Source organism: Mesocricetus auratus, unplaced genomic scaffold (assembly GCF_017639785.1).
Source record: "Mesocricetus auratus isolate SY011 unplaced genomic scaffold, BCM_Maur_2.0 Super-Scaffold_6731, whole genome shotgun sequence".
Taxonomy (NCBI): Eukaryota; Metazoa; Chordata; class Mammalia; order Rodentia; family Cricetidae; genus Mesocricetus; species Mesocricetus auratus.
Window position 1 is genome coordinate 1,750,764 of NW_024429185.1, and position 13,432 is coordinate 1,764,195.

Below are 13,432 nucleotides of genomic sequence, written 5' to 3' on the forward strand. Positions count from 1 at the left end.
CATCTCTCCAGCCCTTAAAAGGTTTTTTTTATTGCATTGTATGTGTGCCTGTGTTTGAGAGAGAGAGAAAGAAACAGAGAGACACAGAAAGAGAAACACAGAGAGACAGAGACATAGAGACAGAGACAGAGAGAGAGACAGAGACAGACAGAGAGAGAGAGAGAGAGACCGCGCATACGGAGATCAGAGGACAACAGCTTTCAGGATTCATTTCCACTATGTGACCAAGTGAGTCCCTGGAATTGAACACAGGTCATCAGGATTGGGTGCAGACCCCTTTACTCATGGAGTTATTTCAGGAGCCTGACACCTCATCCATCTCACGCACTCATCCCTTCAGCGGCTGTCTTGGGGAAACCGAAGCTAGGGATGGGGGCATCTTTCCAAGGTCACCGTCTCAGACCCCCATAGAAACCAGTCTCACGTTTATTACAGAGCTTTAAATAAATACACAATCCACCCACCCAGCCATACCCCAATAAATTAATAATATTAATAAATACAAATATAAATAGCAGGGTGGAGTGCAGGTGAGGGGCGCAGCCCGGCGCTCAGGCGCAGTGACAGCCCCGGGCCACCAGGTCGTCGTAGGTCTGCAATGACACGCCGCTATCCGTCTGGTGCATGAGAACCACCGGGGTGTAGCTGGAGGGAACGCAGCAGGGGGCGGGCACCCGGTCGGGCTGCAGGCCGTGGAGGCGCGCCTTGATCTGCGCGTGCGTGCTGGCCGAGCGGTAGAGGTGCGGACACTCGCCCACGCACATGCTCAGTTGCAGCTGGCGCGGGGACAGAACCCAATCGCTCCAGCCCAGGTCCTCGAGGGTCGCCTGCACAGTCTGCAGGTGACAGCAGCGCCCGGGACCCAGCGGGCAGGAGTCTCGGAGGCGCGCGTGCGCGCTGCGGCGCCCCCTGGCGGCGGCCGGCCGCAGGTGCAGTTCCAGGCGCGCGCCGCTAGAGGGCGTCGCGGCCAGGTCGGGGGGCAGCGCCAGGCGCAGGCGCAGTGTGCGGTTGCCGGGTCCCCCGAGGATTAGCGCGCGCTGCAGGGTCGCGGTGACGTCCCAGGGCCGCGCCGACGGCGTCAGCAGGAGCAGCGCTCGGTGCACGCGGTAGGCTTCGGGGAGACCCCGGGCCAGCGACGCCCGGCGCACGCGGAGCAGCAGGTGGCCGCGCGGCCCCAGTCGCACTGCAGAAGGAAGGAAAAGCCGTGAGCCCTGGCGCTCGCCGTGTAGACCAGGCTGGCCGCCCTCGCCCCGCCCGGCTAGAGCCGACGAGACTCGGTGGCTGACACCTGTCATCTCTGCACTTGGGAAGCGGAGGCAGGAGGATTGCCCCGAGCTTGAGGATCATCCGCCTTGCTGCAAAAGTCTTTATCTCAGAAAGAAAAATTCAAACTTGGGGCAGGTTCTCACTACGTGGCCCCAGCGGGCTCTGAACTCATGGCAAGCCTCCTGCCTCGACCTCTGGGGTGGCCGGCGCGCGCCGCCGCCGCGGTAACCAGGGAGACGCGGCTGGGGAGGGCGTGGCCCAGCCTGCCCGGCCCCGCCCCCGCCGCCGGGGCGACTCTCCCGTGTGACGGTCGGGATTGCATCAGATGCCCGTGTGGTCCCCGCAGGTTCTGCCCGTGGCCCCGTCCCGGCCGCCCCCTCCCCCGCCCGCGGGGCCCCGACCCCAGCCCCGCCCGAGCGCTGTGGCTCCGGGGGCGGCCCCGACGTCTCTGCAGGGCGCGGCGGGGAAGCGGGGAGACGGGGAGCGCGGCCCAGGTGCGCCCGCTCACCTTCTGGAGTGAGGACGCGGACGGTCGGGCCCCGGGCGAGCCCCGAGCTCTCGCCCTCCCGGCTCCGGTTGGCGTGCAGCCGGCTCAGCAGGTCCTGGACGCGACCCCGCAGCTCGCGGGCGTCCAGCCGGGGCTCGGCGTCGGGGCTTCGGGGCTCGGGCAGCGCCAGCGCGTCCCCGGGCGACGGCCACGACACGAGCAGGAGCAGTAGCAGCAGGAGCAGCAGGAACCTCAGCTGCGAGCCGCCTGGAGGCTGCGCCCCGGGCGCGGGCGGGGCCATGGCGCGGAAGCCTGCGAGCGGTCCCGAGCGCGCGCCTCCACCGCCTTTATAGCCCCGGACCCGGCCGCCCCGCCCCGCCCCGCGCCCCCCCCCCGTGACCCGAGCGGGAGCCCCGAGAGCTGGGCGGGGGTGGCCGTCCCACAGGGCACGTGACGCGGCCACACTCGGGTCCAAGTGGACTCTTCCCTCCGGTGCCCCGCGCTCCCGCCCCGCCCCCTCGAAGGAGCCCGACGGGCAAGTTCGGGCAAGCCGCCCTTCGCCTGCCTCAGTGTCCCCGAGCTGCCGCCCACAGATCGGCCTGGGTGCGCGCGCCCGGGTCCCCGCGGGGTCCGCCCCGTTACGCTGCGTCCACGCCGGAGGCTGCAGCCCTGGGGACCTGGGGGCCAGGGCGGCGGCGGCACCAGCGCACCCGCCGGGCTCGGGGCGCCCGGGGCCCCCGCTGCCGTATGCACACGCTACCCGCCCCCCCCCGCTGACCGGGACCCAGATGCCCAGGCCCCAAGGCCGCCCGTACCCCAGGGCCCTTTCCCCAAACGTGGATCAGTGTGGACGGAGTCTTGAGGTCACTGCATCCGTGGGAGGGGCGGCCTGGGGTCTCCCTGCGAGGGGCGCTCTGGGATTGTTTCCACCCCTGACGTCTGCCCCTCTGGAGGAGCCGGCCTGGCCACACTGCGGCCCTCCGCTCCCCGACGGCGGAGCCTCAGTTTCCCTTTCTGAGAGGCTGCAAGCCTGCTCCCTGGGCCTCGAGCGTGCGCACCCACCAAGGAGGCACGGTCCCCGCGTGACAGCTTCCGCAGCCCGCGTCCCAGCAGAGGCCCGCGGGTGTGGGCGGCCGTGGGAGGAGGGCCCGCGGGGCTCGCGGGGCCTGGAGACGCCTCCCCGCCTTAGGTGGCGGCTGTGGGGGGGTCGAGACGCCGCTTGCCATGCTCTCCTCGGCTGCTCGGCCGCTCCCCGCAGCTCAACCCGACTTGGGTTGCCGGGCGCCACCTGGCGGCCGCGGCCGGAACGTCAGCAGAGCGGCCGCTGGGATCCGCGGGGACAGGCCCGGGCGGCGGCTCCGGAGCGGGGACAGGCCCGGGCGGCCATTCTCGGCGCCTCCGTACCCAGCCTGACCCTGCAGCATCCCCAGGTAGCCCAGGCTGCCTGTCTGGCTCAGCGGCACACGGCTTCCCTAACAACTTCGGCCCTGGGTTCCATCTCACCCTTTCGGAAAAAGACGGGGTGCCAGCAACGGTTCCCCAGGCTACCCCCCCCCCCCCCCGCTCTGATGCGTGTGACCAGCTAAGCCTCCAGCTTCCTCCCGGGGTTACCACAGGCTGGGTGACCCGCGTACACAGTAGGCACTCAGCAAAGGCACCGGGGCACTCTGATGCCATCCAAACTGGAGCAGGTGCAGGCTGTCGTCCCCAGAGAAACACGCCTGTCACAGGCCAGCCCAAGGGAAGTTCCTCCAGCCCCAGTGCCCTCTCTGGGTGACTCCAAAGCCACAATCCTCCTGCCTCGCTCCTGAGTGCGAGCCACCCGCCCTCTTCCGTGCTGTATACTATCCCATCCTCCCGACCCAGAGTGGCGCCCTCCCGAGAACGAGCCCTGTCTCTTTAAGACCAGGATCAGTCAGCCGTTCACTGTGTTCATGGAATGTTCTCCAAGGGCTCCGGAGCAGCAGGGCTCCGTGGGGTCCCCCGTCCCCCGATAAGCATCGTCACGACTCCCCACCCCCAAGAGATTTCTGGTTCAGGAAACTCTGGAACGTGGCATCCTGCCAACTTGGCTTCCCTTCCCCAAAATCCTGAGTCGATGACCTCATCACCGGTTCCGGGGCCATGCAGAGGAGCAGGGTGGCCCGTTTATGGGCAGCCGGCCAGCCATTACCTCAGCGGGGTAGGACCCTGACTTCCTCGCCAGAAAAGCGTCGCTGGGTCCCGAGGCCGCACACTGGGGCAGAGGTGAGCTGCCCACGCCAGGCAGCCCCACCTGTGTCAACACATGAAAGCACCGGCCCTCTCGTGATCCACCAGATCATTGCAAATGTCATCACCAGAGGACAGGGTGACCCGCTGTCCCCAGTCCTTGATGACCTTGGGGAGTCAGGGTGGCCCTGGGTCACCTGGGACATCGCTTTAGTGGAGCCGCAAACCAATGCTCACTAAGACACAATCAAATTCTCAGCGATGATGTCAGCTTCAGCCAGTCAGAACTCAGAAATGCTCCGGCAAACTTCAGGTTGAGCTCCTCTGCATCTCTTAAACCCCACATTCGAGCAGGGCGGTGGTGGTGCCCACCTTTAATCCCAGCACTCGGGAGGCAGAGGCAGGCAGATCTCGTGGGTTCGAGGCCAGCTTGGTCTACAAAGCTACACAGAGAAACCCTGTCTCAAAAAATTAAAAAACAAAACCCCCACTTTCAGGGCTGGAGAGATGGTTCAGAGGTTAAGAGAGCACTGGCTGCTCTTCCAGAGGTCCTGAGTTCAGTTCCCAGCACCCCCACACAGCTCACAACCGTCTGTAATGAGATCTGTCTGGTGCCCTCTTTCAGTCTGCAGGCAGAACACTATACATAAAATAAATAGATCTTTAAAAAAAAAAAACCTTTCAGCCCCGTATTTCCTATATAAGCCTTGAGAGCCTGTTCCATGAATCCTGACCTCTCAGATGTGGGGTGTCTGGGGTTCCAGGGCAGCACTTTTTCTAGGAGTTTGAGACAGGTCTGCCTAACCCTCGTCAGCCTGATTGCTGGAGGACCGGATGCCTGTCCCATATAACATTTATAGCCCCATCATGTGAGCTTTGCAGAACGCAATCTGAGCCTGCAGAAGCAGCCTTGTCAAGGTCACCACCAGGAACCAGTGGGACAAAGGCTGCTGCAACCCCTTGCTGTCTTCCCCAGGGTGGGGACAGGAAGCCAGACCTCCCCTTGCTGGCTGTCACAGTCTGATCGGTGAGCAAAGACCGTTGAGGATCACAGGGCCTTCTGTAACTGGCCGTCTGTCCGTTGTCCAGTCATTCATCCATGAGCTCCCCAGTCTGCTTCTGTGCTGGAATGGCACCCAGACGCCCCTCTGCTCCTGACCCCATCCCTCTAACACCCTGAGCCTCCACATGTTGAACTGTATTTACTTATGGAAATGGTTTTATTTCTAAAGCACACACGACATAAATGTACTATTTTATGTAATACAAATATCTCCGCTCCTGGGTTCTAGAGCATTCTTTTTTCAATTTTTTTATTTTTTAACAATCATGAGTTTGGGGAGTTTTCTTTTTTTTTCTTTTATTATTTTTTCTTTTTTTATTTCTTGGTTTTTCGAGACAGGGTTTCTCTGTGGCTTTGGAGGGTGTCCTGGAACTCGCTCTGTAGACCAGGCTGGCCTCGAACTCACAGAGATCCGCCTGCCTCTGCCTCCCGAGTGCTGGGATTAAAGGCGTGCACCACCAACGCCCGGCTCTTTTTTTTTTTTTAAGATTTTATTTATTCATTATGACTACAACATCCTGCCTCCATGTATGTCTGCACACCAGAAGAGGGCACCAGATCTCATTATGGATGGTTGTGAGCCACCGTGTGGTTGCTGGGAATTGAACTCAGGACCTGTGGAAGAGCAGCCAGTGCTCTCAACCTCTGAGCCATCTCTCCAGCCCGGGGAGTTTTCTTTTGGGGTGGTTGTTTGTTTTTTTGGTTTTGATTCTTGTTATTACATTTCTAGATTTTCTTTTTTAATTTATTTATCTTTACGTTATGTACAATGGTGTTTTGCCATGGGTGTCAGGTCCCCTAGAGCTGGAGTTACAGACAGTTGTGAGCTGCCACGTGGATGCTGGGAATTGGACCCCGATGCTCTGGAAGACCAGCCACTGCTCTTATCCACTGAGTCATTACCATTCTATTCCAAAGAAAATGCAAACATTGTCACCATGGCGGCCCCCACTCCAGGCCAGGCTCTTCCAGAGCCTGTGTCCTCATCCTGCGATGTGTGCAGGTCCCCAGAGGGGTGTGGAACACTAGCTTGGCCTTTCTCCAGACACTTCCACAAGTGTGAGCCTGCTCCATAAGTGTGAGCCTTCTACCTGAGTGTGAGCCCGCCCCATGAGTGTGAGCCTGCTCCGTGAGTGTGAGCCCGCCCCATGAGTGTGAGCCTGCTCCCTGAGTGTGAGCCTGCTCCCTGAGTGTGAGCCTTCTCCATGAGTGTGAGCCTGCTCCAGAGTGTGAGCCCGCTCCAGAGTGTGAGCCTGCTCCAGAGTGTGAGCCTGCTCCATGAGTGTGAGCCTGCTCCGTGAGTGTGAGCCTTCTCCATGAGTGTGAGCCTGCTCCATGAGTGTGAGCCTGCTCCGTGAGTGTGAGCCTTCTCCCATGAGTGTGAGCCCGCTCCATGAGTGTGAGCCCGCTCCATGAGTGTGAGCCTGCTCCAGAGTGTGAGCCCGCTCCATGAGTGTGAGCCCGCTCCATGAGTGTGAGCCCGCCCCATGAGTGTGAGCCTGCTCCGTGAGTGTGGGCCTGCTCCGTGAGTGTGAGCCTGCTCCAGAGTGTGAGCCTGCTCCAGAGTATGAGCCTGCTCCCTGAGTGTGAGCCTGCTCCAGAGTGTGAGCCCGCTCCAGAGTGTGAGCCTGCTCCAGAGTGTGAGCCTGCTCCATGAGTGTGAGCCTGCTCCATGAGTGTGAGCCCGCTCCATGAGAGTGGGCCTGCTCCAGAGTGTGAGCCTGCTCCATGAGAGTGAGCCTGCTCCCTGAGTGTGAGCCCGCTCCCTGAGTGTGAGCCTGCTCCATGAGTGTGAGCCCGCTCCCTGAGTGTGAGCCTGCTCCATGAGTGTGAGCCCGCTCCCTGAGTGTGAGCCTGCTCCCTGAGTGTGAGCCTGCTCCATGAGTGTGAGCCCGCTCCATGAGTGTGAGCCTGCTCCATGAGAGTGGGCCTGCTCCCTGAGTGTGAGCCCGCTCCCTGAGTGTGAGCCTGCTCCATGAGTGTGAGCCCGCTCCCTGAGTGTGAGCCTGCTCCCTGAGTGTGAGCCTGCTCCGTGAGTGTGAGCCTGCTCCATGAGTGTGAGCCCGCTCCTGCTATGTTGGATGCAGTAAGGGGGAAAATGCTGTGTCATGATGTGACTGAGGAATTTCTGCTGCTATTGAGTAAGCGCCCAGGCATGCAGAAAAGAACAGTGACTGAGAAACAGCCCCTAGGAAGTGAGCCAGGAGGACGGGGCTCAGTCAGGGTCTCCCAATGTTGGGCAAGTCACAACATCCTGGCTCAAAAGGGAGACTGGGAGACTGGAGCTGGCTCCATTGGTAGTGAGCCTAGAGCTCAGGTGGTAGTGTGATTGTAGCTCAGTGTGATTGTAGCTCAGTGTGATTGTAGCTCAGTGTGATTGTAGCTCAGTGTGATTGTAGCTCAGTGTGATTGTAGCTCAGTGTGATTGTAACTCAGTGTGATTGTAGCTCAGTGTGATTGTAACTCAGTGTGATTGTGACTCAGTGTGATTGTGACTCAGTGTGATTGTAACTCAGTGTGATTGTAGCTCAGTGTGATTGTGACTCAGTGTGATTGTAACTCAGTGTGATTGTGACTCAGTGTGATTGTAACTCAGTGTGATTGTGACTCAGTGTGATTGTGACTCAGTGTGATTGTAACTCAGTGTGATTGTGACTCAGTGTGATTGTGACTCAGTGTGATTGTAGCTCAGTGTGATTGTCACTCAGTGTGATTGTGACTCAGTGTGATTGTAGCTCAGTGTGATTGTGACTCAGTGTGATTGTGACTCAGTGATTGTAACTCAGTGTGATTGTGACTCAGTGTGATTGTAACTCAGTGTGATTGTAGCTCAGTGTGATTGTGACTCAGTGTGATTGTAGCTCAGTGTGATTGTGACTCAGTGTGATTGTAGCTCAGTGTGATTGTGACTCAGTGTGATTGTGACTCAGTGTGATTGTGACTCAGTGTGATTGTAGCTCAGTGTGATTGTGACTCAGTGTGATTGTAGCTCAGTGTGATTGTGACTCAGTGTGATTGTGACTCAGTGTGATTGTAACTCAGTGTGATTGTAGCTCAGTGTGATTGTGACTCAGTGTGATTGTGACTCAGTGTGATTGTGACTCAGTGTGATTGTGACTCAGTGTGATTGTAACTCAGTGTGATTGTGACTCAGTGTGATTGTAACTCAGTGTGATTGTAGCTCAGTGTGATTGTGACTCAGTGTGATTGTAGCTCAGTGTGATTGTGGCTCAGTGTGATTGTAACTCAGTGTGATTGTAGCTCAGTGTGATTGTGACTCAGTGTGATTGTAGCTCAGTGTGATTGTGACTCAGTGTGATTGTAGCTCAGTGTGATTGTGACTCAGTGTGATTGTGACTCAGTGTGATTGTAGCTCAGTGTGATTGTGACTCAGTGTGATTGTAGCTCAGTGTGATTGTGACTCAGTGTGATTGTGACTCAGTGTGATTGTAACTCAGTGTGATTGTAGCTCAGTGTGATTGTGACTCAGTGTGATTGTGACTCAGTGTGATTGTGACTCAGTGTGATTGTGACTCAGTGTGATTGTAACTCAGTGTGATTGTGACTCAGTGTGATTGTAACTCAGTGTGATTGTAGCTCAGTGTGATTGTGACTCAGTGTGATTGTAGCTCAGTGTGATTGTGGCTCAGTGTGATTGTAGCTCAGTGTGATTGTGACTCAGTGTGATTGTGACTCAGTGTGATTGTGACTCAGTGTGATTGTGACTCAGTGTGATTGTGACTCAGTGTGATTGTGACTCAGTGTGATTGTGACTCAGTGTGATTGTGACTCAGTGTGATTGTGACTCAGTGTGATTGTGACTCAGTGTGATTGTGACTCAGTGTGATTGTGACTCAGTGTGATTGTGACTCAGTGTGATTGTGACTCAGTGTGATTGTAGCTCAGTGTGATTGTGACTCAGTGTGATTGTGACTCAGTGTGATTGTGACTCAGTGTGATTGTGACTCAGTGTGATTGTGACTCAGTGTGATTGTGACTCAGTGTGATTGTGGCTCAGTGTGATTGTGACTCAGTGTGATTGTAACTCAGTGTGATTGTAGCTCAGTGTGATTGTGACTCAGTGTGATTGTAGCTCAGTGTGATTGTAACTCAGTGTGATTGTAACTCAGTGTGATTGTAACTCAGTGTTATTGTGACTCAGTGTGATTGTAACTCAGTGTGATTGTAGCTCAGTGTGATTGTAACTCAGTGTGATTGTAGCTCAGTGTGATTGTGACTCAGTGTGATTGTAGCTCAGTGTGATTGTAACTCAGTGTGATTGTAGCTCAGTGTGATTGTAGCTCAGTGTGATTGTAACTCAGTGTGATTGTAGCTCAGTGTGATTGTGACTCAGTGTGATTGTGACTCAGTGTGATTGTGACTCAGTGTGATTGTGACTCAGTGTGATTGTGACTCAGTGTGATTGTAGCTCAGTGTGATTGTGACTCAGTGTGATTGTAACTCAGTGTGATTGTGACTCAGTGTGATTGTGACTCAGTGTGATTGTAACTCAGTGTGGTTGTGACTCAGTGTGATTGTAACTCAGTGTGATTGTAGCTCAGTGTGATTGTAACTCAGTGTGATTGTAGCTCAGTGTGATTGTGACTCAGTGTGATTGTGACTCAGTGTGATTGTAACTCAGTGTGATTGTAGCTCAGTGTGATTGTAGCTCAGCAGTGTGGTTGTAACTCAGTGTGGTTGTAACTCAGGGAGATTGTAGCTCAGGAAGATTGTAGCTCAGGGTGATTGTAGCTCAGGGAGAATGTAACTCAGTGTGATTGTAGCTCAGTGTGATTGTAGCTCAGTGTGGTTGTAGCTCAGTGTGATTGTAGCTCAGGGAGATTGTAACTCAGGGAGATTGCGACTCAGTGTGGTTGTAGCTCAGTGTGGTTGTAGCTCAGTGTGGTTGTAGCTCAGTGTAGTTGTAACTCAGTGTGGTTGTAACTCAGTGTGATTGTAGCTCATGGTGATTGTAGCTCAGGGAGATTGTAACTTAGGCTGATTGTAGCTCAGGGAGATTGGAACTCAGAGTGGTTGTAGCTCAGGGAGATTGGAACTCCGGGAGATTGTAGCTCAGGGTGATTGTAGCTCAGTGAGACTGTAGCTCAGCATGATTATAGCTCAGGGTGATTGTAGCTCAGGGTAATTGTAGCTCAGGGGGATTGCAGGTCAGGGTAATTGTAGCTCAGGGTGATGATTGTAGCTCAGGGTGATTGTAGCTCAGGGTGATGATTGTAGTTCAGGGAGATTGTAAATCAGGGAGATTGTAACTCAGTGTGATTGTAACTCAGGGAGATTGTAACTCAGGGAGATTGTAACTTAGGCTGATTGTAGCTCAGGGTGATTGTAGCTCAGGGAGATTGGAACTCAGAGTGGTTGTAGCTCAGGGAGAGTGTAACTCAGGGAGATTGGAACTCAGGGTGATTGTAGCTCAGGGTAATTGCAGCTCAGGGTGATTGCAGCTCAGGGTGATTGCAGCTCAGGGAGACTGTAGTTCAGCATGATTGTAGCTCAGGGTGATTGTAGCTCAGGGTGATGATTGTAGCTCAGGGAGATTGTAAATCAGGGAGATTGTAACTCAGTGTGATTGTAACTCAGGGAGATTGTAACTCAGGGAGATTGTAGCTCAGGGAGACTGTAACTCAGGGAGATTGTAGCTCAGGGTGATTGTAGCTCAGGGTGATTGTAGCTCAGGGAGATTGTAGCTCAGGGAGACTGTAACTCAGGGTGATTGTAGCTCAGGGAGATTGTAGCTCAGGGAGACTGTAACTCAGGGAGATTGTAGCTCAGGTGGCTGGGATTAAAGGTATGCACCACCCCCTCCCGGCTTTGTTTTTCTTTTTATAGCATCTGGCATTTGAGGAAATTTTCTATGAAAACATTAACAGACCCAGAGAAAGGGCAGAGTTCCAAAGACAGCCAGGCAGGACCTCTTCTGTCCTGGAAGTGTGTCTGCAAAATTGGACATCACATCTTGGAAACAACAGAGCAAACAGAAGGCTCACCTGGACTGCACCTCACAGCTAGGCTCAGCCTGGGGCCTGCATGGTGGAAAGAAAGGCAGATCTCTGCAAGTAGTTCTCTGACCCCTTACCCATGGTGGGTTTACCCCAGACCAAACAAAGGTAAGGAAAAGTTTTTAAGTTGTAAGTAGTGTGCACACTGTCATCCAAAGGACCCCAGAGAGACGGAGGGCAGGGACAAGGGGACAAAGACAGGAGACAGAGGACAAGGGAGAAGGGGAAGGAGGGACAGAGGACTGCCTCTGGGTAGAGGGGGACAGATGTGGCCCATAGAAAAATGGAGGTTTATAAAGGGAAAGGGGGAGACCCTGTTTTAGGATGAGGTATTTAATTTTAATTAGACATGTTAATTACGGTAGCCAAAGGGGCCTTCTGATTGCTGGACCTTGGGAGAAAACCTCAGGAGGAAGAAGTGGCCAGATATGGGACAGACTTTGGTGGCGACTTTAGGAGTGTAATCTAACAGTTTTTAGCACACAAGGTCTGTCAGAGCCACGTTTGCCTTGCCCAGCCTGCCAGAGTCCTTCAGTCATCCAGCAGGATCACGGGACATGCTAAGGGCTGGAGCAGTTAAGGGAACTGGTTGTTCCTACAGAGGACAAAAACTCAGTTCCCAGCTCCCATGTCAAGCGACTCAGAACCCCCAGGAACTCCAGCTCCAGGAGATCCCACATCTCTGGCCTCTGAGGACACCTGATCTCATGCCTCAGGTGCTGTGGAATATTCCTGTGTGAAGATATGTCACTGAGACTGGTTTAATAAAAAGCCAAACAGCCAATGGCTAGGCAGGATTTTCAGGGCAGAAGGGTAGAGACTCAGAGTCACCAGACATACAGAGAGGAAGCAGCACAGATACACAGACTGAAGGTAACCGACCACATAAAAGAGCGCAGATGAAAAGACATGGGTTAGTTTAAGTTATAAGAACTAGTCAGGAACAAGCCTAAGCTATTGGCTGAGCTTTCCTAATGAATAGTAAGTCTCTGTGTGGTTATTTGGGAGCTGGCAGGTAGGACAGAGAAAGACTGAGCTACACTTATGTGTACAAGTCTACACAAACAAAACAAATCCACAGAATTAAAATAAACAAATTAAACAGGCAGGCGTGATCAACATGCCCTTCTACAGACAGCACACAGCCCTGAAGACAGAACGGGACTGCACTCACGCCACGGGCGCCACTTCTAAACTGACATGGGTCTCACTCTGTGGACCAGGCTCAGTCTCACAGAGATCTGCCTGCCTCCGCTCCAGGTGCTAGAATGCACCTTGATGCCTGGTTTTTCTGTTGTTTGGGGTTTATTATTGTTTTTGTTTTTCTGAGACAAGATTCTCAATATACAGTCCAAGCTGGGTTCAAGTTCACCATCCTCCTGCCTCAGCATCTTGGGATGACAGGTGTGCCTCCATGCTCAACAGTGAATCAGTTGCTTTTTTAACCTTTATGTATCTGCTGTGTGTTTACTCCACACACCCCAGGGCACGTGTGTGGTGTCAGAGGACGCCCTGAAGGCCTTGGTTCCTTCCCTGCACCACAGGGCTCAGAGCTGGGCTGGGGTGGTCACAGCCTTGCCCAGCAGCCTGAAGCCCTGGACTCTACTCTCAGTGGTGAAGAGGAGACCATGGACACCCAGTCGGAAGCAGGAGGCACAGATGGTCCTGTACTCAGGGCAAGCACTAGGGGACTGGGAATGCTAAACACACAGGCTGGTTCCTTCAAAGAAAGGGATGTGGAACCTGCCCAGAAGGGTGGGAGCAGATGTAGTTAATATCCTGGTGATCTTTGCAATATCTGTGTGGCTGAGACCACAGTGAATCCTCCCCTAGACCCTTACTGTGTGTTTCTCTGCTGATCTGTAGAACCCAGACCCTTACTGTGTGTTTCTCTGTCGATCTGTAGAACCCAGACCCTTACTGTGTGTTTCTCTGTCGATCTGTAGAACCCAGACCCTTACTGTGTGTTTCTCTGCTGATCTGTAGAACCTAGACCCTTACTGTGTGTTTCTCTGCTGATCTGTAGAACCCAGACCCTTACTGTGTGTTTCTCTGCTGATCTGTAGAACCCAGACCCTTACTGTGTGTTTCTCTGCTGATCTGTAGAACCCAGACCCTTACTGTGTGTTTCTCTGTCGATCTGCAGAACCCAGACCCTTACTGTGTGTTTCTCTGCTGATCTGTAGAACCTAGACCCTTACTGTGTGTTTCTCTGCTGATCTGTAGAACCCAGACCCTTACTGTGTGTTTCTCTGCTGATCTGTAGAACCCAGACCCTTACTGTGTGTTTCTCTGCTGATCTGTAGAACCCAGACCCTTACTGTGTGTTTCTCTGTCGATCTGCAGAACCCAGACCCTTACTGTGTGTTTCTCTGCTGATCTGCAGAA

General features: G+C 54.6%; 1 protein-coding gene across 1 annotated transcript; it reads right to left on the reverse strand.

The window, feature by feature from the left end:
* Positions 1 to 408: 408 nt before the first annotated feature.
* Positions 409 to 2,054, reverse strand: Gdf15 (growth differentiation factor 15). The gene is made up of 2 exons (XM_005086122.4): positions 1,775 to 2,054; positions 409 to 1,183 (listed from the first exon to the last, which is right to left on the reverse strand). Exons 1-2 carry the CDS (start codon positions 2,052 to 2,054, stop codon positions 552 to 554), a joined length of 912 nt encoding a protein of 303 aa, XP_005086179.2. The 3' UTR covers positions 409 to 551.
* Positions 2,055 to 13,432: the final 11,378 nt, after the last annotated feature.

What these genes read in the sequence shown, in the direction of transcription:
- Gdf15 (XM_005086122.4), bottom strand. Translation starts at nt 2,054, where the DNA reads ATGGCCCCGCCCGCGCCCGGGGCGCAGCCTCCAGGCGGCTCGCAGCTG. An exon ending in CCGCGTCCTCACTCCAGAAG is followed by an intron (nt 1,184 to 1,774) that starts GTGAGCGGGCGC and finishes TTCCTTCTGCAG; the next exon opens with TGCGACTGGGGCCGCGCGGC.